The sequence below is a fragment of the Pseudophryne corroboree genome (assembly GCF_028390025.1).
Source record: "Pseudophryne corroboree isolate aPseCor3 chromosome 3 unlocalized genomic scaffold, aPseCor3.hap2 SUPER_3_unloc_80, whole genome shotgun sequence".
Taxonomy (NCBI): domain Eukaryota; kingdom Metazoa; phylum Chordata; class Amphibia; order Anura; family Myobatrachidae; genus Pseudophryne; species Pseudophryne corroboree.
In genome coordinates, this window is record NW_026967575.1 from 259,326 (window position 1) to 286,608 (window position 27,283).

At 47.5% G+C, this 27,283-nt stretch overlaps 1 protein-coding gene across 1 annotated transcript in view; it reads right to left on the reverse strand.

Annotated features, from left to right (window-relative positions):
• Nucleotides 1–793: 793 nt before the first annotated feature.
• The window catches only part of LOC134984796 (oocyte zinc finger protein XlCOF7.1-like), a 29,691-nt gene continuing 3,201 nt past the window's right edge, over nt 794–27,283 (reverse strand). Inside the window, exons 2-3 of the mRNA XM_063950278.1 lie at nt 11,427–11,765; nt 794–1,597 (exon numbers count right to left, since the gene is read on the reverse strand). Coding sequence (XP_063806348.1) covers nt 882–1,597; nt 11,427–11,765 — 1,055 coding nt within the window. The 3' untranslated portion in view covers nt 794–881. The remainder of the gene's footprint in view (nt 1,598–11,426; nt 11,766–27,283) is intronic.

Sequence of the window (27,283 nt, forward strand, 5' to 3'; positions counted from 1 at the left end):
TCTGTGTAAAACATTTCCCGCACTCAGAGCAAGAAAATGGATTCACACCTGTGTGACTTGTTATGTCTAACCAGATCTGATTTGTGTGCAAAACATTTCCCACACTCAAAACATGGAAATGGCTTCTCACCTTTGTGACTTCTCTGATGTATAACAAGAACTGATTTCTGTGCAAAACATTTCCCACACTCAAAACATGTAAATGGCTTCTCACCTTTGTGACTTCTCTGATGTATAAAGAGAACTGATTTCCGTGCAAAACATTTGCCACACTCAAAACATGGAAATGGCTTCTCACCTGTGTGACTTTGCTGATGTCTAACAAGATGTGATTTCTGTGTAAAAAATTTCCCACACTCAGAGCAAGAAAATGGCTTCTCACCTGTGTGAATTCTCTGATGATTAACAAGATATGATTTCCGTGTAAAACATTTCCCACACTCACAGCAAGAAAATGGCTTCACACCTGTGTGACTTCGTGATGTGTAACAAGTTGTGATTTCTGTGTAAAATATTTCCCACACACAGAGCAAGAAAATGGCTTCACACCTGTGTGACTTCTCTGATGTGTAACAAGATGTGATTTACTTAAACAACATTTCCCACACTCAGAGCAAGAAAATTGCTTCCCACCTGTGTGATTTCTCTGATGTCTAACAAGTTCTGATTTCCGTGTAAAACATTTCCCACACTCGGAGCATGAAAATGTCTTCTCATCTGTGTGACTTCTTTCATGTTTAGTAAGATTTGATTTGTGTGCAAAACATTTCCCACACTCAGAACATGGAAATGGCTTCTCACCAGTGTGACTTCGCTGATGTGTAATAAGATCTGATTTCCGTGTAAAACATTTCGTACACTCAGAGCAAGAAAACATATTCTCACCTGTGTGAATTTGCTGATGTGTAACAAGTTGTGATTTCTGTGTAAAACATTTCCCACTCAGAGCAAGAAAATGGCTTCACACCTGTGTGTCTCCTCTGATGTCTAACAAGATCTGATTTGTGTGCAAAACATTTCCCACACTCAGAACATGGAAACGGCTTCTCACCTGTGTGACTTCGCTGATGTTTAACAAGCTCTGATTTGCGTGTAAAACATTTCCCACACTCAGAACATGGAAACGGCTTCTCACCTGTGTGACTTCTCTGATGCATAACAAGATGTGATTTCCGTGCAAAACATTTCCCACACTCAGAACATGTCAGTGGCCTCTCACCTGTGTGACTTCTCTGATGTATAACAAGATGTGATTTGTATGTAAAACATTTCCCACACTCAGAACATATCAGTGGCCTTTCACTTGCCTTACCTGTCTGTGGGTTAATACGCTTTGTGTTCTGTGTAAAACATTTGGCATCTATAGAACAGGGAAACACTGTATCTACTGTCAGAGCTGTAACAGATGCACCAATATCAGAGTGATCAGGAGAACATTTCCCAGGATCAGGGGGATCAGCTGATAGAGCTGGATGTATAATTGGGGTAATGGGGTTATCTCCTGGAGAATCCTGTCTACTGTCATTATCTTTTATGTTACAATCCGGGGATAACATTAGATGTCCTTCTGAGATATTCCTGCTTGTGTGTCCATCTGCTGGAAATAAAATACATTATGGAAATGTGACATTTTTTGTAACAATATTAATTTTGTAAACAATAGGAGAAGACGACTCTCTAGGACACTTAATTGTAAATGTGTGTGTATAATAAAACATAACTTTTAATGAAGGCTTTATAATATTGTGTCTCAGACAATCATTGTGTCCACCCTCCTGAGAACACTCACAATAACAAATGTAATATTATAATAAGACTTAGATATATCTCTCTCTTGTACTGGTAACTAACCATGAAGTATAAATGGAGATGTAGTCACTCGCCAAGTCCTATGTCAGCACCAATGTAAAACAATAGATGGGGAACATACCGTAGACTATAGATGAACAATAACATCAGTCATATGAGCTGAAAGATCAGAGAAATGTCTCCTAACGTTACTCCTGGAAGCATTGGTAAGGTAGCATTCCTTTATGTGTGTGCTCATACGCTGGTAAGCCTGTACACGTGTTACTCACCCTTATATAAGGTATATTGCAACAGCAGAGTAGGTGTGGAACAAGGTACTTTACATGCAATACACCATATAATACCCTGTAATCATCATCTGCTAGGTTATAATCCACTCTTACACCCCCATCATCAGTGTTTTACCTCTATTCTCTCAATAGTAATAAGGATGATGTGTGTATGGTAAGTATGATACAGAGAATTACATATCAGAATCTATACAGCTGCCGCCATACTTCTGCTTCTCATACGTGTGCTACTGGCAGCAGTGAACATCTGAGTGAGAGTGCAGGGAAGACAGCAGAGTCTGATGAGAAAGAGAATGGATCTGCCTTTGCAGGGATGTACCACACCTGTCACCCCTGTTAGTATATAAAATAATAAAAAAGAGGGGTGTGGTCCATCCAGACGTGCTTTATGGAGATCTCCTCACTAAGTGGCTTCTTATCTAACCTACCTGATATCTCTTAGCCGCCGCTGGGACCAAGACCCAATCTATTAAATCCACCACTCCTACTGCCCTAAAGCCGCTCCCTCCGGGCACCGTTCACTGCCGCAGCCTAGTGACGACGCTGATGCCACAGGCTGTATTCTGGGGCTAAGTGTGCCCAAGTTTTCCTGCACGCTCCTGACACCTGACTTGGAGGCGCTTTTCGCTCAGTCGGGATCACTTGCTCTCCCACTCACACGGGTGCGCAAGTTCTGCTACTGCTGGGGACAGAACGGGCTGCCCATAGTCAGTGGAGCCCAGCGGTGATATTGGGAGCTGAGGTGACTGTCATTTTGGATCCTGGTGCCCGGCCATCGCATGCTTTGCCTTCTGCCTTCAATAAGCTGTAAAATTGATATAAACTGCTAAAAAAGTGTTGTGACGGCTGGACCGGGGTCACTACACTAAATTGAGGCATTTGCCTGGAGGTGAAACTACCTTCTATTTATATGGTACCAGTATAATCTACTTCCTCTCAGTCTACATGCAGAGCCCAGTATCAAGTATCGTCTGAGTACAGCTCATTACACTCTGATTACAACCTCACAGTATATTATTTTGTGGATTTATTCATTGAATATATTTTTCCATTTGTGTCTGTCTGTGCTGAGTACTTCACGTCTGTGATCACGCTGACCTCTAGTGGAATTTCTCGGTCATTACTGTGTTATTTGAGTTGCATTACATCATGTTTACTTGAAATTTTGGCTCGGCTACCCCTGTCATCCCGACTAAGGGGTGAATTTACTAAGGTGTGAGATTTTTAGAACTGGTGATGTTGCCCATAGCAACCAATCATATTATATCTACTGTCTGCTAGAAGCAGCTAGATAATCCTGGCATGTAATAGTTACTGTTTTAGTGTACTGTGTGTATATTTACAATAAAGGGCATTTGCCACTTTACTAAACTGTTTACCAGAGTGATCTGAGAATCCGTATCCTCACAATTAGTTACTACTTTTTAGATGCCATTTTGTCCATGTGTATCTCCATTTTGTTTATGTATGTCCTCACTGCTCTACATATGTACATTTTATTAGGATTAGTGGGAAGAATATACACAGCTTTTAGGCTGGCTGATTATAATAGATATATGTTCCTATTATCAGTATCTCAGATGGATACTGTCTAGTAAAATGTTTGGAATATTGTATACATAAGTAGGTGAAAGGGGACAGTTGTCCAGGATAAGATAAATTATGTTATTAAAGGGGGACCCTGAGGGGCGACTGAACTATATTGTTTAAACTACGTAATTGATGACCATCATCTGGGACAGATCATGAAACATCTGAGATAAGAGCTGAGTATTCTAATTTGTTCTTCCTATTACTGTAACTGAGTATAACTTGTTATTTGCCGGTTCTCATTGTTGTAACTTAGAGAAATAAATGCTTATCCTTTATAATATGTCCTGTGTCAGTCTCCATATTTATCACAGTGTATCCCAGAATCTGGTCACTTGAATTTTTCTACCGACAGTAATTTCATGGTCTGATCACACCCCTCTGATAGGGTCCTGGTCGCCTTTTCCCGCTATTAATCCTTTACCACCTTGGAGATTGCAGGATTATATATTAATGGATGCTGAAGGCACTAGAATTTTTGCAAGAGGCCCTGTCCTCCTACTTAGATGTAAATGCTCCTGAAGATACTTCCATTAGGAACCATTGGTGTGTCCTTAAGGCCATGGATCAGAAGCCAGAGAAGGCCGTCATCCAAGTGCCAGGGGACAGGTAATCAGCAGGGAATGTGCAGGATTCTGAATGCTGGTTCCCATACACAAGCTCAATAAATGTATTATACACCTAAGGCGGCGGTAGCAAGACTCAGATGCTGCCAACTCAGTAATAGGAGCCGGTCACTAGCCAATTCCCTGAGGCCGGCTGTTACAGGAGCAGGTGGATACATGACAGGGGCTGCGCCAGATATTTCCTAAGCATTGTGTCACGTGGCATGAGGAACCCTGAGCCGGTGCCCTAGCAAGCAGCCGCACCATGGCAGAAATATATGTAGTTATGGTAGACCTACTGTCGTTAACGCTATTTCTCCTAATTCCACAGTATCCACATGATATACATTGGGATATGAGGTCAGCGGATTGGCACCAATGATCAAAAGCTTTTGGCCTCCCAGAATGCAACGGGCCAGTCCTCTATATCCCCGCCTCCTGGCTCAGGAAATTCAGTTGTTTTCCAAAGCTCAAGGCAGGAGCATCATAGAGAGCCCTAATCAGGCGAGAAGAACACACATGCACACACTTCCGTACAAGAAGGAAGAGGTTAGTAAGTGTAAGGGTCCTCAAATCAGGTGTGTCAGGGTGGGATCCCTGTGGATACAGTGGACCAAGGAGAAATAGAGTTATCGACAGTAAGTCTACCATAACTACATAATTCTCCTGTAGGGTCCACAGTAATATCCACAGAATATACATTGGGATGTTCCAAATCAATTTCGTGGAGGGGGCGCTCCAGATTGGAAAGACGAATCCTTTGCCCAAATGCAGCATCCTGAGAGGCAAAGGTATCAAAGGCATAATGTCTAATGAATGTGTTAATGGAAGACCATGTGGCTGCCTTACATATCTGTTCTGCTGAAGCACCACGTTGTGCTGCTCATGACAGACCTACCTTACGAGTAGAGTGAGCAGAGACACTAGCTGGATTAGGGATATCATCTTGAGATTATGCTTCTGAATCGTCATCCGAAGCCACCTCGCCAGTGTTTGCTTGTCAGCAGCCAATCCTCTCGTGAAATCCGTAGAAAATGAAGTGTCTGTCTTTCTGATGGCACTGGTACGATCCACGTAGACCCTTAAAGCCCGGACTACGGCCCTCATTCCGAGTTGTTCGCTCGCAAGGCGATTTCAGCAGAGTTACACACGCTAAGCCGCCGCCTACTGGGAGTGAATCTAAACTTCTTAAATGTGCGACCGATGTATGCGCAATATTGCGATCAAAACCGAGTTAGCAGTTTTAGAGTAACTCCAGACTTACTCTGCCTGTGCGATCAATTCAGTGCTTTTCGGTCCCGGCTGACGTCATAAACACACCCAGCGTTCGCCCAAGCACTCCCACCGTTTCTCCAGACACGCCTGCGTTTTTTCCGGAAACGGTAGCGTTTTCAGCCACACGCCCCTAAAACGCCGTACATCCGCCCAGTAACACCCATTTCCTGTCAATCACAATGCGATCGCCGGAGCGATGAAAAAGCCGTGAGTAAAATTACTTTCTTCATAGTAAAGTTACTTGGCGCATGCGCAGTGCGAACATTACGCATGCGCACTAAGAGAATTCTCACTGCGATGCGATGAAAAATACCGAGCGAACAACTCGGAATGAGGGCGTACGTCCAAAGATGCATCTCCCGCAGAAAGATCTGGCCCTTGGAAGGCTGGGACTACAATTTCTTCGTTAAGGTGGAATTTAGACACCAACTTAGGAAGATAACCAGATTTGGTTCTGAGAACCGCTCTGTCTGGGTGAAATATCAGAAAAAGAGGGCGACAAAACAATGCCCTGAAATCTAACTCTTCTAGCTGAGGCAATAGCAGAGTAGAAAGAGAATCTTAGCTGTCAACCATTTAAGATCCACTTACGTCAGTGGTTCAAATGGAGCAATTTGAAGCACCTTTAGGACTATACCTAGATCCCAAGGCGCTGTAGGAGGAACAAATGGAGGTTGGATGTGAAGCATTCCTTGGAAAAAAGTGCAAACATCCTGCAGGTTAGCATTTTTCTTTTGAAACCCTACAGTCAATGCCGACTCCTGAACTCTCAAGGAAGCCACCTGTAGACCTTTATCCATTGCTGCCTGAAGGAATGCTAGGACTCTGGGAACTCTGAAAGACCTAGGGTCAAATTTCCTGGCACTGCACCACTGAATATAAGCATGCCATATTCGATGATAAATGCAAGCTGAGGAAGGTTTCTTTGCTCTAAGCATTGTTTGAATTAACTGTTGTGAAATCCTTTTGCTTTCAGGATGGAAGTCTGAAGAGCCACGCCGTCAAAGACAGCTAATCCAGGTGCTTGTAATAACAAGGACCCTGAGACAGCAGATCTACACGTTGAGGGAGTAGAAACGGAGTATCCACTGACAGCCTCTGGAGATCGGTGTACCAATGTCTTCTGGGTAAATCCAGAGCTATTAGTATCATGGCGCCCTTTCCCTGTTTTAGCTTTCGCATCACCCTGGGCAACAGGGCGATCAGTGAAAACATAGTCCAGACGAAAGTCCCATCTTAATGACAGGGCATCCACGAAGGTCGCTTTGGGATCCTTTGTCCTTGACCCGTATTCGGGAACTTTGTTGTTATGACAGGACGCCATGAGATCTATCTCCGGCAGGCCCAACTTGTCTACCAGAGTCTGGAAGACCTTGGGGTGTAAAGCCCATTCGTTTGCATGAATGGCATGTCGACTGAGAAAATCCGCTTCCTAGTGCCACCGTAATGTGTGGCTCACCTCCTTCATTGCCTTTTGGCTGCGAGTTTCTGATGATTGAGGTACGCTACTGGCATTACCCGAGCGAATTTGAACTGGTTTCTCCCGAAGAAAGTCCTTTGCCTGAATGAGTGCCATATATATGGCCCGAAGTTCCAATATATTTATTAGCAGGCAACTTTCTTCCTTGGTCCACTGGCCCTGGAAGCAACATTTTTCTGACACTGCTCCCCAGCCCTGAAGACTGTCATCCGTTGTCAGAACCTCCCAATCTGAGATCCTAAAGGGTCTTCCTTTGTCCAGATGGGATGTCTGTAGCCTCCAGGCTAATGACCTCCGTACTTACAGAGGAAGTACCATAGTCTGAGTTTTTATTGTCTGATATAACCCATTCCACTTGGAATTTAGCATACTCCACCATGTCGAATGTCGACACCATTGATCCCATCACACGCATAGCTGCGTGAATGGATACCCTTTGACTCTGTAGCAGCTCCCGAATCCTTGACTGTATTGTGGTCATTTTGTTCAAAGGTAAAAACACTCTCTGAAGACCAAAATTCAATACAGCCCCCAAGTGAGTCATACGTTGGAACCAGGGACAACTTTGCCCAATTTATGAGTCAACTGTGACACTGAAGCAATTCCTGAGACTGCACCAGGATTAATAGGTCGTAGAGGTATGGAAAACTCCTTATCCCTTGTCGACGGAGATAAGCCGCCATTACCATCATCATTTTGGTGAACACTCTGGGAGCTGTAGCCAGTCCAAATGGTAGGGCCTGAAAATGAAAGTGTTGCTGGAGGATAGCAAACAGTGCTATAGGAACATGCAGGTAAGCATCCTGGATATCAAGGGATACCATAAAATCCTCCAGCTCCATGGCCAAAATAATGGAAGGTAAAGTCTCCATATGAAACAGAGGCACCCAAATGTACTTGTTCAGCACCTTGAGATTGAGTATGGGCCGGAATGACCAATTTGGCTTCTGAACTAGAAACATGTTGGAATAGAAACCTTGTCCTTGTTGCGCGCGCACAGGGAATTGGAATTATCATCCCAGATTGAAGCAACTTCTGACCTGCCTGTTGTAAGGCCCTGGCCTTCGTTTCTACGGAAGATGGGCTGGTACAAAAGAACCTTTGTGGAGGGTGTTTCTTGCAAGCAAACGCATAACCATGAGATACCGCTTCTTGCTCCCAGGCATCTGTGGTGGACTGCTGCCAGATCTGTGCAAAATGATGAAGTCTGCCTCCCACCATGGGGTCCTCCAGGTGGAGGACCACACCATCAAGCTGATGGCTTATCTTCTGGCTTGGAAGCAGGCCCTCTGCTAATTGCTTTTTAGTCTTACCAGACTTGTCAGATTGGGACTGTTTGCCATAACCCTTCCCTTTTGCTTTTCCCTGGGTCCGAAAGGGCCGAAAAGCTGGAAACCTAGGTTTGGATTTGTGGGTTGAAGGAAACTTCACTTTCTTGGAGTCTGCCTCTGACTCCAAAATACTGTTTAATTCTTTACCAAAAAGAATATCTCCAGTAATAGGCAAAAGACTCTAGAACCTCCTTGGACTCTGAGTCAGCCTTCCATGTACGTAGCCAGACCGCTCTGCGAGCTGCTACTGCTGAGACTGATGCCTGAGAGACAATAGTACCCATATCTAAGGCTGCTTCTTCCATAAACATAGCCGCCTGTTTATTATGTGCAATATGGAATTTTTGCTCTCTAGATGCCAATGAGACATCATCCTCCAATGCATCAGCCGAGGCCGCCACTGCTTTTGCCATCCAGGCTGAAGCTATGGCTGGTCTTACAATTACCCCAGACAATGAGAAAATTGTTTTTAAAAAACCATCTATTTTTCTATCCGTAACAATCACATAATGATGTTGAAGGCAGAGGTAATATAGATTTTCGAACCAATCGAATGACATGTGTATCTACTTTGGGAGCCACTCCCTTTTTAAACAGTCCCCAGCTGGAAGAGGATAATGGGAATTCCATTTCCATGAAATTCTAAACTTCTTACTGGATGTGACCAAAGCCTCTTGCATAATCTCCGTCAGCTGTTCTAACCCCGGAAATTCAGTTCTGACTGTTTTGGGATGTTTAAACACAGGATTTTAACAAAGGGCTCTGCTGCCTCCTATAAGGATAGAATGGCTTTCACAGCACTAATTAGCTCAGGTATAACCACTGAGCTGGGACCTTCATCCTCGTCTCTGTATGCAGACCCAGAATGCGAGGAATCCTCATCCTCTGAAGTGTCCCCATCTGAAACATGTGTAGACTGTGAAGATGTAGTTTCATGTTACCTTCCACAGGCCTTTCAGTCCGTTTTAGTTGAAAGGCTGCAGATTCCTGGACTGGATGTGATAAAACCCAGGGGGAATGTTGCATGTAAGGGTTAACAGGGTAACCTATAATTGTTATAGGAGCTGGCATTATGCGCTCAGCTACACCAAATAATGTCTGTGCAAACGTAGCCCATGGGGGTTCCATCTGAACGTGTGCCTGCCTAGGATTATTCAGGAGGCTTTGGTGAAAGCTAAAACAATTTGCACATAATCCATTCTGCACCAGATCCTGAGAGGTTAACTAAGCTTTGCATGACAAACATGAAATCAGTGTTGGTGCTGCTGTGGAGAGTGTATCCTCCTCACCCTTGCTGCTCTTAGACATGATAAACAAATCACACATTTGTATGGTGTTAACTACACAATTTGTGACTGAAATCAATTAATAGCTTGCTAAAGTGACATGCAATCCGATTCCTCCCTGCCTTGCACCAGCACTGAGGATCTGTATACATGACAGAAATAGTAAAGTCAGCAATCACACTAGCAATCAGTCACAAGTTATACATTAGTATAATAAGCAACATGAGCACATCATCAACTACAGATACATTTCAAGTATGTAGGAGAACCATATTACTGCATTACCTTATATAGGAAACTTAACGTATTCAGTCACACAGCGAAAGAAACGGCAATAGTTTACAGACTCATATGCATCAGGCACTTATCCAACTCCTCGTACCCAATACATTAGTGAATGCTGAGTGGATCCAGACGCAAATAGTGTACACAAACTCCAAGTGCACACAACAGTGAACATAGACGTCCAAGTGAAGACCAATGCACCAGTCACACAGACGCCTATGCTGCAATTGGGTCCTTTAGAAACACAGCATCTCAGACGGAAGCAGCAAATCAGTTCATGGCAGGAAACTCTGAGGAAACTGGTCATGAACCGGGGGAGGGGTGACCAGGGGAGCGTCTTACTCCCCACTGCTGACTTCAACCCCAGGGACCCAGGCCTCACACTAATCCCTGGAGTATATGATCCCTGGAACCTAGCACTGGTGTACCGAGGTGGCAGCCGCATCAGCAACTGTTCGGTAGTCTCCCCCCCCCACCACGCTATGCGGAACTGACGCCTTACCTTCTCCCCATGCTCCGGCCACAGCCTGTTAACGTCAGCTGGACTTGCTAGTACATCCAACACAGACTTCCGCCGAAACAGCACTGTACACATGGGTTAGCGTTGTTGCGACCTGGCGGGGAGTTGTTGGAGTAACTCTTTCTGAGGTGCGTGTAAGATGCTTTTCAGAAAACTCGCTCAAGAAATGTAAGACTATAAAAATAAATGAAATAAGCTTAGGGCTGCCAAAATCAGCAACCCAAAGATCGTTGTCCGGCTCCTGCCACACCAACAAAAAAAACTGAATTGCCTAAGCCAGAAAGCAGGGATATAGGGGACTGGCCCGTTGCATTCTGGGAGGCGGAAAGCTTTTGATCATTGGTGCCAATATGCTGACGTTACCTCATATCCCAATGTATATCCTGTGGATACTGCTGTGAACCCTGCAGGAGAAAAGGAGTTTATATATAGACCGGCATGTGCTAATAGTGATACTCTCAGGAAATACCTTGCATGTAATACCATAGGCATAGGTACTGCTAGGAAACAGTATGGCTGCTGGTGACACACAGTGACATGATGTGAAGGGCGAGCAGGAGTATAATAGGGGCTCATGGCTCCTGATGTATGAGATACACCAGAGAGTGTGGTGAGGAGACTGGTCAGATCTCTGGGCTGGTAACACACAGTGACATGATGTGAGGGGGAGAGCAGGAGTATAATAGGGGCTGATGGCTCCTGATGTATGAGATACACCAGAGAGTGTGGGGAGGAGACTTGTCAGATCTCTGGGCTGGTAACACACATTGACATGATGTGAGGGGAGGAGAGCAGGAGTATAATAGGGGCTGATGGCTCCTGACTCCCGCACTGGGCAGATACATTTCCCTCATTAGTTTGTACTGACAGAGGAGGGTGTAGGATAAGAGATTGCTGTAGTGACTGAGAAAGGAGAATATGTGACTCTTTTCTGTAATAAGTGTTTATTACTCACCTGTGCTGATATCTATAGGGATTTCCTCCTCCTTACACTGCTGATCACCCTTCAGATACGTCTGTTCTTCTCCCTCTATATCTTCTGCCTTTATATCAGTCACATACGTCTCTTCTTCACCCTCTGTATCTTCTGCCTTTATAACAGTCACATACGTCTCTTCTTCTCCCTCTATATATTCTGCCTTTATAACAGTCACATACGTCTCTTCTTTTCCCTCTGTATCTTCTGCCTTTATATCAGTCACATACGTCTCTTCTTCTCCCTCTATATCTTCTTCCTTTATATCAGTCACTTCTTCTTCTTCTATGTCTTCTGTTTTAATATCAGACAGACGTTCTACCTAAAACACAAAAAAAAAAACACTATAATGATATTTGCATACAGTCAGTTTAAACTGAGGTGAAAAAATAAGAATTTACTCACCGGTAATTCTGTTTCTCGTAGTCCGTAGTGGATGCTGGGTACTCCGTAAGGACCATGGGGTATAGACGGGCTCCGCAGGAGACTGGGCACTCTTAAAAGAAAGATTAGGTACTATATCTGGTGTGCACTGGCTCCTCCCACTATGCCCCTCCTCCAGACTTCAGTTAGGGAAACTGTGCCCGGAAGAGCTGACATAATAAGGAAAGGATTTGGAATCCAGGGTAAAACTCATACCAGCCACACCAATCACACCGTACAACTTGTGATAACTATACCCAGTTAACAGTATGAAACAATAATGAGCCTCATTAACAGATGGCTCATAACAATAACCCTTTAGTTATGCAATAACTATATACATGTATTGCAGAGAGTCCGCACTTGGGACGGGCTCCCAGCATCCACTACGGACTACGAGAAATAGAATTACCGGTGAGTAAATTCTTATTTTCTCTGACGTCCTAGTGGATGCTGGGTACTCCGTAAGGACCATGGGGATTATACCAAAGCTCCCAAACGGGCGGGAGAGTGCGGATGACTCTGCAGCACCGAATGAGCAATTCAAGGTCCTCCTCAGCCAGGGTTTCAAACTTGTAGAATTTTGCCAACGTGTTTGAACCCAACCAAGTAGCAGCTCGGCAAAGTTGTAAAGCCGAGATCCCTCGGGCAGCCGCCCAAGAAGAGCCCACCTTCCTTGTGGAATGGGCTTTTACAGATTTAGGATGTGGCAGTCCAGCCGCGGTATGTGCAAGTTGAATCGTGCTACAGATCCAGCGAGCAATAGTCTGCTTCGAAGCAGGAGCACCCAGCTTGTTGGGTGCATGCAGGATTAATAGCGAGTCAGGCTTTCCGACTCCAGCTATCCTGGAAACATAGATTTTCAGGGCCCTGACTACGTCCAGCAACTTGGAATCCTCCAAGTCCCTAGTAGCCGCAGGCACCACAATAGGTTGGTTCAAATGAAACGCTGATACCACCTTAGGGAGAAACTGGGGACGAGTCCTCAGATCTGCCCTGTCCATAGGGAAAATCAGATATGGGCTTTTAAACGACAAAGCCGCCAATTCTGACACCCGCCTGGCCGAAGCTAAGGCCAACAGCATGACCACCCTCCACGTGAGATATTTTAACTTCACGGTCTGAAGTGGCTCAAACCAATGTGATTTCAGGAAATCCAACACCACGTTGAGATCCCAAGGTGCCACTGGAGGCACAAAAGGTGGCTGAATATGCAGCAAACCCTTAACAAACGTCTGAACTTCAGGCAGTGAAGCCAGTTCTTTCTGAAAGAAAATAGGGCCAAAATCTGGACTTTTATGGACCCCAATTTTAGGCCCATAGTCACCCCTGCCTATAGAAAGTTCAGGAATCGACCCAGCTGGAATTCTTCCTCTCTTTCTTACTATCCTTAGTACCCTGGGTATGCGAGGAAGAGGAGGGAACACATAAACCGTCTGGTACACCCACGGTGTCGCCAGAGCGTCCCAGCTATCGCCTGAGGGTCCTTGACCTGGCGCAATATCTTTTTAGCCTTTTATTGAGGCGGGACGCCATCATGTCCACCTGTGGTCGTTCCCACCGGTGTACAATCAGCTTTAAGACTTCTGGATGAAGTCCCCACTCTCCCGGGTGGAGGTCGTGTCTGCTGAGAAAGTCTGCTTCCCAGTTTTCCACTCCCGGAATGAACACTGCTGACAGTGCTATCACGTGATTCTCCGCCCATCGAAGAATCCTTGTGGCTTCTGACATTGCTATCCTGCTTCTTGTGCCGCCCTGTCGATTTACATGGGCGACAGCTGTGATGTTGTCTGACTGAATCAGCACCGGTTGTTTTTGAAGCAGGGATTCTGCTTGACTCAGGGCATTGTAAATGACCCGTAGTTCCAGAATATTTATGTTCAGGGAAGTTTCCTGACTCGACCATTGTCCTTGGACGTTTTCTTCCCTGAGTGACTGCCCCCCACCCTCGGAGGCATGCATCCGTGGTCACCAGGACCCAGTCCTGTATACCGAATCTGCGGCCTTCGCGAAGATGAACACTCTGCAGCCACTACGGCAGACACACCCTGGCCCTTGGGTCAAAAGATGCGATTCGGACCACTTGTCCAATAGATCCCACTGGAAGATCCTCGCATGGAACCTGCCAAAGGGAAACGCTTCGTAAGAGCTACCATCTTTCCCAGGATTCGCGTGCAGTGATACACCGACACCTGTTTTGGTTGCAGGAGGTCCCTGACCAGAGATGATAATTCCTGGGCCTTCTCCTCCAGGAGAAACACCTTCTTCTGTTCTGTGTCCAGAATCATACCCAGGAACAGCAGACGCGTCGCGGGAATCAGCTGCGACTGTGGGATATTCAGAATCCAGCCGTGCTGATGTAGCACTTCCTGAGATAGTGCTACGCTGACTAGCAACTGCTCCTTGGACCTCGCCTATATCAGGAGATCGTCCAAGTACGTGATAATTATAACTCCCTTCTTTCGAAGGAGTATCATCATTTTGGCCATTACCTTGGTAAATACCCTCGGTGCCGTGGACAGACCAAACGGCAATGTCTGGCATTGGTAATGACAGTCCTGTACCACAAACCTAAGGTACTCCTGGTGAGGCGGGTACATGGGGACACCCTCTTCCAGGTTTGCAATAACCGCCCTGAGCGATTCCATCTTGAACTTGAACTTCCTTATATAAGTGTTCAAGGATTTTAAATTTAGGATGGGTCTCACCGAACCGTCTGGTTTCGGTACCACAAACATTGTGGAATAGTAACCCCGCCCCTGTTGAAGGGGGGGTACCTCGATTATCACCTGCTGGAAATACAGCTTGTGAATAGCATCCAGTACTACCTCCCTTTCTTTGGGAGCAGCTGGCAAGGCAGATTTGAGGTAACGGCGAGGGGGAGTGGCCTCGAACTCCAGCTTGTATCCCTGAGATACCACTTGCAGAATGCAGGGATCTACCTGTGAGCGAACCCACTGGTCGCTGAAGTTCCGGAGACGCGCCCCCACCGCACCTGGCTCCGCCTGTGGAGCCCCAGCGTCATGCGGTGGACTTAGAGGAAGCGGGGGAGGATTTTGGTTCCAGGAAACTGGCTGTCTGGTGCAGCTTTTTCCCTCTTCCCCTGCCTCTGGGCAGAAAGGAAGCGCTTCTGACCCGCTTGCCTTTTTGTGGCCGAAAGGACTGTACCTGATAATACGGTGCTTTCGTAGGCTGTGAGGAAACCTGAGGTAAAAATGTCGACTTCCCAGCTGTCGCTGTGGATACTAGGTCCGACAAACCATCCCCAAACAATTCCTCACGCCTTTTAGAATCAGCATCACCTGTCCACTGCCGAGTCCATAATACTCTTCTGGCAGAAATGGACATTGCATTAACTCTAGATGCCAGCCGGCAAATATCCCTCTGTGCATCTCTCATATATAAGACTACGTCTTTAATATGCTCTATGGTTAGAAAAATAGTATCCCTGTCTAGGGTATCAATATTATCTGACAAGGTATCGGACCAAGCTGCTGCAGCACTACACATCCATGCTGAAGCAATTGCAGGTCTCAGTATAGTACCTGAGTGTGTATATACAGACTTCAGGATAGCCTCCTGCTTTCTATCAGCAGGCTCCTTTAAGGCGGCCGTATCCTGAGACGGCAGTGCCACCTTTTTTGACAAGCGTGTGAGCACCTAATCCACCCTAGGGGATGTCTCCCAACGTAGCCTGTCCTCTGGCGGGAAAGGGTACTCCATCAGTAACTTTTTAGAAATCACTAGTTTCTTATCGGGGGAACCCCACGCTTCTTCACACACTTCATTCAACTCATCTGATGGGGGAAAAACCACTGGTTGCTTTTTCTCCCCAAACATAATACCCTTTTTAGTGGTACCTGGGTTAATGTCAGAAATGTGCAACACATTTTTCATTGCCGTAATCATGCAACGGATGGCCCTTGTGGATTGTACATTAGTCTCGTCCTCGTCGACACTGGAGTCAGACTGGAGTCGACATCTGTGTCTGCCATCTGAGGTAGCGGGCGTTTTTGAGACCCTGATGGCCTTTGAGACGCCTGGGCAGGCACGGGCTGAGAAGCTGTATTGTCATCGAACCTTTTATGCAAGGAGTTGACACTGTCGGTTAATACCTTCCACATATCCACCCACTCTGGTGTCGACCCCGCAGGGGGTGACATCACACTTATCGGCACCTGTTCCACCTCCACATAAGTTTCCTCATCAAACATGTCGACACAGCCGTACCGACACACCGCACACACACAGGGAATGCTCTGAGGACAGTACCCCACCAAGTCCTTTGGGGAGACAGAGAGAGAGTATGCCAGCACACACCACAGCGCTATATAATGCAGGGATGCACACTATACAGAGTGATTTTTCCCCTATAGCCGCTTATATACACAGTTATGCGCCTAAATGTATGTGCCCCCCCACTCTTTTTTACCCTAGACGTCTGGAACTGCAGGGGAGAGCCTGGGGAGCGTCCTTCCAGCGAAGTTGTGAAGAGAAAATGGCGCCGGTGTGCGGAGAAGCCCCGCCCCTTCATCGGCTGGCTTCTCCCGCGTTTTTTATGTATAATGGCGGGGGTTAATGCACATATACAGCTTATTAAAACTGTATTATGTGCGGTTTGCCATGTAAGGTACTCTAATTGCTGCCCAGGGCGCGCCCCCCCCCCCAGCGCCCTGCACCCATCAGTGACCGGAGTGTGTGGTGTGCAGAGGGAGCAATGGCGCACAGCTGCAGCGCTGTGCGCTACCTTAATGAAGACCGGAGTCTTCAGCCGCCGATTTTCAACTTCGCATTCTGTCTTCTGGCTCTGCAAGGGGGACGGCTGCGCGGCTCCAGGACCGGACGACCGAGGCTGGGCCTGTGTTTGATCCCTCTGGAGCTAATGGTGTCCAGTAGCCTAAGAAGCCCAAGCTAGCTGCAAGCAGGTAGGTTCGCCTCTCTCCCCTCAGTCCCTCGTAGCAGTGAGTCTGTTGCCAGCAGATCTCACGGAAAATAAAAAACCTAACAAATACTTTATTTTCTAGGAAGCTCAGGAGAGCCCCTAGTGTGCATCCAGCTCTGGCCGGGCACAGATACTAACTGAGGTCTGGAGGAGGGGCATAGAGGGAGGAGCCAGTGCACACCAGATAGTACCTAATCTTTCTTTTAAGAGTGCCCAGTCTCCTGCGGAGCCCGTCTATACCCCGCGGTCATTACGGAGTACCCAGCATCCACTAGGACGTCAGAGAAAACACTATAATGACATTTGCATACAGTCAGATTAAACTGAGGTGAAACAGTATAATATCAGTATATAAGACACACAGCTCCTCTACAGATCATATAGTGACAGTCACTTTGGTATATTGGGGAGACCCTAAATCTCACCTACCTGATCCTCCTGTGGGATCCTGTGATTCTCCTCTGTACAATCCTGGGAATACAGAGGACGGGGACATCTCTCTGGGGTATCTCTGTTACTGGGTCCATCTGTAGGAGACACACAGAGACTGAGTACAGTGTATATATGTGATTATCAGGTGATGTGTGTATATAGGGGGTCCCCATACCTGCTCTCCTCTGTACAATACATGACAGTCTCCTCTTACCCAGTGATGTGAGAGGCCGGTGATTCTCCATCATCACGTCCTTGTACAGACCCCTGTGTTCCTCTATATACTCCTCCTCCTGCATGGAGACATAGACAGTGACATCCTGACACCTTATAGGAACCTGACACACACACAGTGATACAGTCATCACCCAGACACGTCCCCTGGTGTTACTGTACAATGCCCCATTCCCAGCAGTCACCTCTCCAGTCATCACCTAGACACGTCCCCTGGTGTTACTGTATAATGTCCCATTCCCAGCAGTCAACTCTCCAGCCATCACCCAGACACATCCCGTGGAGTTACTGTATAATGCCCCATTCCCAGCAGTCACTTCTCCAATCATCACCCAGACACTTTCCCTAGTGTTACTGTATAATGTACCATTCCTGCAAGTCACCTCTCCAGTCATCACCCAGACACGTCCCCTGGTGTTACTGTATAATGCCCCATTCCCAGCAGTCACCTCTCCAGTCATCACCCATACACATCCCCTGGTGTTACTGTATAATGTCCCATTCCCAGTAGTCACCTCTCCAGTCATCACCCAGACACGTCCTCTGGTGTTACTGTATAATGTCCCATTCCCAGCAGTCACCTCTCCAGTCATCACCCAGACACGTTCCCTGGTGTTACTGTATAATGTACCATTCCCAGCAGTCACCTCTCCAGTCATAACCCAAACACGTCCCATGGTGTTACTGTATAATGTACCATTCCCAGCAGTCACCTCTCCAGTCATCACCCAGACACATCCCCTGGTGTTACTGTATAATGTCCCATTCCCAGCAGTCACCTCTCCAGTCATCACTCATGCACATCCCCTGGTGTTACTGTATAATGTCCCATTCCCAGTAGTCACCTCTCCAGTCATCACCCAGACACGTCCTCTGGTGTTACTGTATAATGTCCCATTCCCAGCAGTCACCTCTCCAGTCATCACCCAGACACGTTCCCTGGTGTTACTGTATAATGTACCATTCCCAGCAGTCACCTCTCCAGTCATAACCCAAACACGTCCCATGGTGTTACTGTATAATGTACCATTCCCAGCAGTCACCTCTCCAGTCATCACCCAGACACATCCCCTGGTGTTACTGTATAATGTCCCATTCCCAGCAGTCACCTCTCCAGTCATCACCCAGGCACATCCCCTGGTGTTACTGTATAATGCCCTATTCCCGACAGTCACCTCTCCAGTCATCACCCAGACACGTCCAACAGTGTTACTGTATAATGCCTCATTCCCAGCAGTCACCTCTCCAGTCATCACCCAGACACGTCCCCTGGTGTTACTGTATAATGCCCCATTCCCAGCAGTCACCTCTCCATTCATCACCCAGACACATCCCCTGGTGTTACTGTATAATGCCCCATTCCCAGCAGTCACATCTCCAGTCATCACCCAGACACATTCCCTGGTGTTACTGTATAATGTCCCATTCCCAGCAGTCACATCTCCAGTCATCACCCAGACACATTCCCTGGTGTTACTGTATAATGTCCCATTCCCGACAGTCACCTCTCCAGTCATCACCCAGACACGTCCAACAGTGTTACTGTATAATGTCTCATTCCCGGCAGTCACCTCTCCAGTCATCACTCAGACACATCCCTTAGTGTTACTGTATAATGTCCCATTACCAGCAGTCACCTCTCCAGTCATCACCTAGACACGTCCCCTGGTGTCACTGTATAATGTCCCATTCCCAGCAGTCACCTCTCCAGTCAGCACCCAGACACATACACTGGTGTTACTGTATAATGTCCCATTCCCAGCAGTCACCTCTCCAGTCATCACCCAGACACATACCCTGGTATTACTGTATAATGTCCCATTCCCAGCAGTCACCTCTCCAGTGATCACCCAGACACGCCCCCTGGTGTTACTGTATAATGCCCCATTCCCAGCAGTCACTTCTCCAGTCATCACCCAGACACTTTCCCTAGTGTTACTGTATAATGTACCATTCCTGCAAGTCACCTCTCCAGTCATAACCCAAACACGTCCCATGGTGTTACTGTATATTGTACCATTCCCAGCAGTCACCTCTCCAGTCATCACCCAGACACATCCCCTGGTGTTACTGTATAATGCCCCATTCCCAGCAGTCACCTCTCCAGTCATCACCCAGACACATTCCCTGGTGTTACTGTATAATGTCCCATTCCCAGCAGTCACCTCTCCAGTCATCACCCAGACACATCCCCTGGTGTTACTGTATAATGCACCATTCCCAGCAGTCACCTCTCCAGTCATCACCCAGACACGTCCCCTGGTGTTACTGTATAATGCCCCATTCCCAGCAGTCACCTCTCCAGTCATCACCCAGACACGCCCCCTGGTGTTACTGTATAATGGCCCTCATTCCGAGTTGATCGCTCGCAAGGCGAATGTAGCAGAGTTACACACGCTAAGCCTACGCCTACTGGGAGTGAATCTTAGCTTCTTAAAATTGCGACCGACGTATGCGCAATATTGCGATTACAAACGAGTTAGCAGTTTCTGAGTAGCTTCAGACTTACTCTGCCTGTGCGATCATTTCAGTGCTTTTCGTTCCTGGCTGACGTCACAAACACACCCAGCGTTCGCCCAGGCACTCCCACCGTTTCTCCGGCCACTCCTGCGTTTTTTCCGGAAACGGTAGCGTTTTCAGCCACACGCCCCTAAAACGCCGTGTTTCCGCCCAGTAACACCCATTTCCTGTCAATCACAATGCGAACGTCGGAGCGATGAAAAAGCCGTGAGTAAACTTACTTTCTTCATAGTAAAGTTACTTGGCGCAGTCGCAATGCGAACATTGCGCATGCGCACTAAGAGAATTCTCACTGCGATGCGATGAAAAACTCCGAGCGAACAACTCGGAATGAGGGCCAATGTCCTATTCCCAGCAGTCACCTCTCCAGTCATCACCAAGACACGTCGCACAGTGTTACTGTATAATGCCTCATTCCCGGCAGTCACCTCTCCAGTCATCACCCAGACACATCCCTTGGTATTACTGTACAATGTTCCATTTCCAGCAGTCACCTCTCCAGTCAGCAGCGGAATGATCTTGTTGGTGAGTTTCTGGATCTTCTGGTCACTGTGTCTCTCATGTATCAGTGAGTGAGGTGGAGGCACCGTGATGGGGCTCTGGGACCTGCTCAGTCCTCCTGACACATGAGCATGGCTGCTGGGTGTCTCACGCTCACCAGATGTCTTCTTCACACCTCTGTGAAATGGGGGAGACATAAATATCACTGTAAATATCCCCTCACCTCCACAGTCATGTCCCTGTACTATTACCATAGATAATAAGAATTTACTTACCGATAATTCTATTTCTCGTAGTCCGTAGTGGATGTTGGGAACTCCGTAAGGACCATGGGGATTAGCGGCTCCGCAGGAGACTGGGCACAAAAGTAAAGCTTTAGGTCTACCTGGTGTGCACTGGCTCCTCCCCCTATGACCCTCCTCCAAGCCTCAGTTAGGATACTGTGCCCGGACGAGCGTACACAATAAGGAAGGATTTATGAATCCCGGGTAAGACTCATACCAGCCACACCAATCACACCGTACAACTTGTGATCTGAACCCAGTTAACAGCATGATAACAGAGAAGCCTCTGGATAGATGGCTCACAACAACAATAACCCGATTTAGTTAACAATAACTATGTACTAGTATTGCAGACAATCCGCACTTGGGATGGGCGCCCAGCATCCACTACGGACTACGAGAAATAGAATTATCGGTAAGTAAATTCTTATTTTCTCTGACGTCCTAGTGGATGCTGGGAACTCCGTAAGGACCGTGGGGATTATACCAAAGCTCCCAAACGGGCGGGAGAGTGCGGATGACTCTGCAGCACCGAATGAGAGTACTCCAGGTCCTCCTCAGCCAGGGTATCAAATTTGTAGAATTTTGCAAACGTGTTTGCCCCTGACCAAGTAGCCGCTAGGCAAAGTTGTAAAGCCGAGACCCCTCGGGCAGCCGCCCAAGATGAGCCCACCTTCCTTGTGGAGTGGGCATTTACAGATTTTGGCTGTGGCAGGCCTGCCACAGAATGTGCAAGCTGAATTGTACTACAAATCCAACGAGCAATAGTCTGCTTAGAAGCAGGAGCACCCAGCTTGTTGGGTGCATACAGGATAAACAGCGAGTCAGATTTTCTGACTCCAGCCATCCTGGAAACATATATTTTCAGGGCCCTGACAACGTCCAGCAACTTGGAGTCCTCAAAGTCCCTAGTAGCCGCAGGTACCACAATAGGCAGGTTCAGGTGAAACGCTGAAACCACCTTAGGGGAGAAATTGAGGAAGAGTCCTCAATTCTGCCCTGTCCGTATGAAAAATCAGGTAAGGGCTTTTATAAGATAAAGCCGCCAATTCTGACACGCGCCTGGCCGAAGCCAGGGCCAACAGCATGACCACTTTCCATGTGAGATATTTCAAATCCACAGATTTAAGCGGTTCAAACCAATGTGATTTTAGGAACCCCAAAACTACATTGAGATCTCAAGGTGCCACTGGAGGCACAAAAGGAGGCTGTATATGCAGCACCCCCTTGACAAACGTCTGAACTTCAGGAACTGAAGCCAGTTCTTTCTGGAAGAAAATCGACAGGGCCGAAATCTGAACCTTAATGGATCCTAATTTTAGGCCCATAGACACTCCTGTTTGCAGGAAATGCAGGAATCGACCCAGTTGAAATTCCTCCATTGGGGCCTTCCTGGCCTCGCACCACGCAACATATTTTTCGCCAAATGCGGTGAAAATGCTTTGCGGTCACATCCTTCCTGGCTTTGATCAGGGTAGGAATGACTTCTTCCGGAATGCCTTTTTCCTTCAGGATCCGGCGTTCAACCGCCATGCCGTCAAACGCAGCCGCGGTAAGTCTTGGAACAGACAGGGTCCTTGCTGGAGCAGGTCCCTTCTTAGAGGTAGAGGCCATGGGTCCTCTGTGAGCATCTCTTGAAGTTCCGGGTACCAAATCCTTCTTGGCCAATCCGGAGCCACGAGTATAGTTCTTACTCCTCTCCGTCTTATAATTCTCAGTACCTTGGGTATGAGAGGCAGAGGAGGGAACACATACACTGACTGGTACACCCACGGTGTTACCAGAACGTCCACAGCTATTGCCTGAGGGTCCCTTGACCTGGCGCAATACCTGTCGAGTTTCTTGTTGAGGCGGGACGCCATCATGTCCACCTTTGGTTTTTCCCAACGGTTTACAATCATGTGGAAGACTTCTGGGTGAAGTCCCCACTCTCCCGGGTGGAGGTCGTGCCTGCTGAGGAAGTCTGCTTTCCAGTTGTCCACTCCCAGAATGAACACTGCTGACCGTGCTATCACATGATTTTCTGCCCAGCGAAGAATCCTTGCAGCTTCTGCCATTGCCCTCCTGCTTCTTGTGCCGCCCTGTCTGTTCACGTGGGCGACTGCCGTGATGTTGTCCGACTGGATCAGCACCGGCTGACCTTGAAGCAGAGGTCTTGCTTGGCTTAGGGCATTGTAAATGGCCCTTAGCTCCAGGATATTTATGTGAAGTGATGTCTCCAGGCTTGATCACAAGCCCTGGAAATTTCTTCCCTGTGTGACTGCTCCCCAGCCTCGCAGGCTGGCATCCGTGGTCACCAGGACCCAGTCCTGAATGCCGAATCTGCGGCCCTCTAGAAGATGAGCACTCTGCAACCACCACAGGAGAGACACCCTTGTCTTTGGTGACAGGGTTATCCGCTGATGCATCTGAAGATGCGATCCGGACCATTTGTCCAGCAGGTCCCACTGGAAAGTTCTTGCGTGGAATCTGCCGAATGGGATTGCTTCGTAGGAAGCCACCATTTTTCCCAGGACCCTTGTGCATTGATGCACTGACACATGGCCTGGTTTTAGGAGGTTTCTGACTAGTTCGGATAACTCCCTGGCTTTCTCCTCCGGGAGAAACACCTTTTTCTGGACTGTGTCCAGGATCATCCCTAGGAATAGAAGACGTGTCGTCGGGATCAGCTGCGATTTTGGAATATTGAGAATCCAACCGTGCTGCCGCAACACTGCTTGAGATAGTGCTACCCCGACTACCAACTGTTCCCTGGATCTTGCCCTTATCAGGAGATCGTCCAAATAAGGGATAACTAAAACTCCCTTCCTTCGAAGGAGTATCATCATTTCGGCCATTACTATGGTAAAGACCCGGGGTGCCGTGGACAAACCAAACGGCAGCGTCTGAAACTGATAGTGACAGTTCTGTACCACAAACCTGAGGTACCCTTGGTGAGAAGGGTAAATTGGGACATGGAGGTAAGCATCCTTGATGTCCAAAGACACCATATAATCCCCTTCTTCCAGGTTCGCAATCACCGCTCTGAGTGACTCCATCTTGAATTTGAACCTTTGTATGTAAGTGTTCAAGGATTTCAGATTTAAAATAGGTCTCACCGAGCCGTCCGGCTTCGGTACCACAAACAGCGTGGAATAATACCCCTTTCCCTGTTGCAGGAGGGGTACCTTGATTATCACCTGCTGGGAATACAGCTTGTGAATGGCTTCCAATACCGCCTCCCTGTCGGAGGGAGACGTCGGTAAAGCAGACTTTAAGAAACAGCGAGGGGGAGACGTCTCGAATTCCAATTTGTACCCCTGAGATACCATTTGAAGGATCCAGGGGTCCACCTGTGAGTGAGCCCACTGCACGCTGAAATTATTGAGACGGGCCCCCACCGTGCCTGAGTCCGCTAGTAAAGCCCCAGCGTCATGCTGAGGACTTGGCAGAAACGGGAGAGGGCTTCTGTTCCTGGGAACTGGCTGTTTGCTGCAGCCTTTTTCCTCTCCCTCTGCCACGGGGCAGAAATGAGGAGCCTTTTGCCCGCTTGCCCTTATGGGGCCGAAAGGACTGCGCCTGATAATACAGCGTCTTCTTATGTTGAGAGGCTACCTGGGGTAAAAATGTGGATTTCCCAGCAGTTGCTGTGGCCACCAGGTCTGATAGACCTACCCCAAATAACTCCTCCCCTTTATAAGGCGATACTTCCATATGCCTTTTGGAATCAGCATCACCTGACCACTGCCTCGTCCATAACCCTCTTCTGACAGAAATGGACAGCGCACTTACTCTTGATGCCAGTTGGCAAATATCCCTCTGTGCATCACGCATATATAGAAATGCATCTTTCAAATGCTCTATAGTCAGTAATATACTGTCCCTATCTAGGGTATCAATATTGTCAGTCAGCGAATCCGACCAAGCCACCCCAGCACTGCACATCCAGGCTGAGGCGATTGCTGGTTGCAGTATAACACCCATGTGAGTGTATATACATTTTAGGATATTCTCCTGCTTTCTGTCAGCAGGTTCCTTAAGGGCGGCCGTATCAGGAGACGGTAGTGCCACCTGTTTAGACAAACGTGTGAGCGCTTTATCCACCCTAGGGGGTGTTTCCCAACGTGCCCTATCCTCTGGCGGGAAGGGGTATGATGCTAATAACCTTTTAGGAATTATCAGTTTTTCATCGGGGGAAACCCACGCTTCATCACACACTTCATTTAATTCCTCAGATGCAGGAAAAACTACAGGCAGTTTTTTCTCACCAAACATAATACCCTTTTTAGTGGTACTTGTATTACCAGAAATATGTAAAACATTTTTCATAGCCTCAATCATGTAACGTGTGGCCCTACTGGAAGTCACATTCGTCTCTTCATCGTCGACACTGGAGTCAGTATCCGTGTCGGCGTCTGTATCTGCCATATGAGGTAACGGGCGTTTTAGAGCCCCTGATGGCTTTTGAGACGCCTGGACAGGCACAAGCTGAGTAGCCGGCTGTCTCATGTCATCAACCGTCTTTTGTAAAGAGCTGACACTGTCACGTAATTCCTTCCATAAGCTCAGCCACTCAGGTGTCGACTCCCTAGGGGGTGACATCTCCATTACAGGCAATTGCTCCGCCTCCACAACATTTTCCTCCTCATACATGTCGACACAATCGTACCGACACACAGCACACACACAGGGAATGCTCTGATAGAGGACAGGACCCCACTAGCCCTTTGGGGAGACAGAGGGAGAGTATGCCAGCACACACCAGAGCGCTATATATACAGGGATAACCTTATAGAAGTGTTTTTCCCCTTATAGCTGCTGTTTATGTTAATACTGCGCCTAATTAGTGCCCCCCTCTCTTGTTTTACCCTTTTCTGTAGTGCAGGACTGCAGGGGAGAGTCAGGGAGACATCCTTCCAGCGGAGCTGTGAGGGAAAATGGCGCCAGTGTGCTGAGGAGATAGGCTCCGCCCCCTTCTCGGCGGACTTTTCTCCCGCTTTTTGCTGTATTCTGACAGGGGTTAAAATACATCCATATAGCCCTGGGGGTTATATGTGATGTATTTTCGCCAGCCAAGGTGTTTTTATTGCTGCTCAGGGCGCCCCCCCCCCCCAGCGCCCTGCACCCTCAGTGACCGGAGTGTGAAGTGTGCCTGAGGAGCAATGGCACACAGCTGCAGTGCTGTGCGCTACCTTGGTAAAGACTGATGTCTTCTGCCGCCGATTTTCGGGACCTCTTCTTGCTTCTGGCTCTGTAAGGGGGCCGGCGGCGCGGCTCTGGGACCGGACTCCGAGGCTGGGCCTGTCTTCGGTCCCTCTGGAGCTAATGGTGTCCAGTAGCCAAGAAGCCCAAGCTGGCTGCACGCAGGTGAGTTCGCTTCTTCTCCCCTTAGTCCCTCGATGCAGTGAGCCTGTTGCCAGCAGGTCTCACTGAAAATAAAAAACCTAAAACTAAACTTTTTCTAAGAAACTCAGGAGAGCCCCTAGTGTGCACCCTTCTCGGCCGGGCACAAAAATCTAACTGAGGCTTGGAAGGTCATAGGGGGAGGAGCCAGTGCACACCAGGTAGTCCTAAAGCTTTACTTTTGTGCCCAGTCTCCTGCGGAGCCGCTAATCCCCATGGTCCTTACGGAGTTCCCAGCATCCACTAGGACGTCAGAGAAAATAGGATTTTGGTACTTACCAGATAAATTATTTTCTTTGAATCCACAGGGGGCACTGGAGTACTCTTGGGATATGGACGGTGCAATAGCAGGGATAGGCACATTTAAACATTTAAATGTGTAACCCTCCTTCCCCTTCCATACTCCCAAGGTGCCTTATTGTTTTTTTGCTGAGCCAAATAGGAGCGACAGAAAGGATGAACAACGGAGAATTACATATAACATTATAACATAACGGACAACTATAAAGTTGACACATAACATAACAGACAATTAGAAAGTTGACATGACAATAGATAACAATCACCTTAACATTTGAACAAGTCTGTGAAAATGTGTTACCATAAGAACTATTGAACTTACCACCAGCCAGGCGAAACTGCCCTGGGTGGGTGTCCAGTGCCCCTGTGGGTGCAACGAGAAGTATTTATCTGGTATCAAAATCCTGTTTTCTTTCTAAGCCACTAGGGGTCACTGGAGTACTCTTGGGACTTACCAAAGTTTCCCCCTTGGGCGAAGAGCTGTCTGATGTGAAAGAAGATACTACCTGTGGTAGAAAAGCAGGATTTGTCCAAAGTTCCGCTCTGTCAGTATGAAATACCAGATACAGTGGCTTGCATGACAAGGCACCCAATTGTGCAACACACCTTGCTGAAGCTAAGGCTAGGAGAAACATGGTTTTCCATGTTATAAACTTACCATTCACGAGTTGCAAGGGTTCAAAACTTGACTGCAAAAACATGCAAAACTACATTCAAGACCCATGGAGCTGTAGGTGGAATGAATGGAAGTTGAACTCTAAGGACACCTTGCAGGAAATTGTGAACTGTTGGCAAAAGAGCGAAACGCCTTTGAAAGA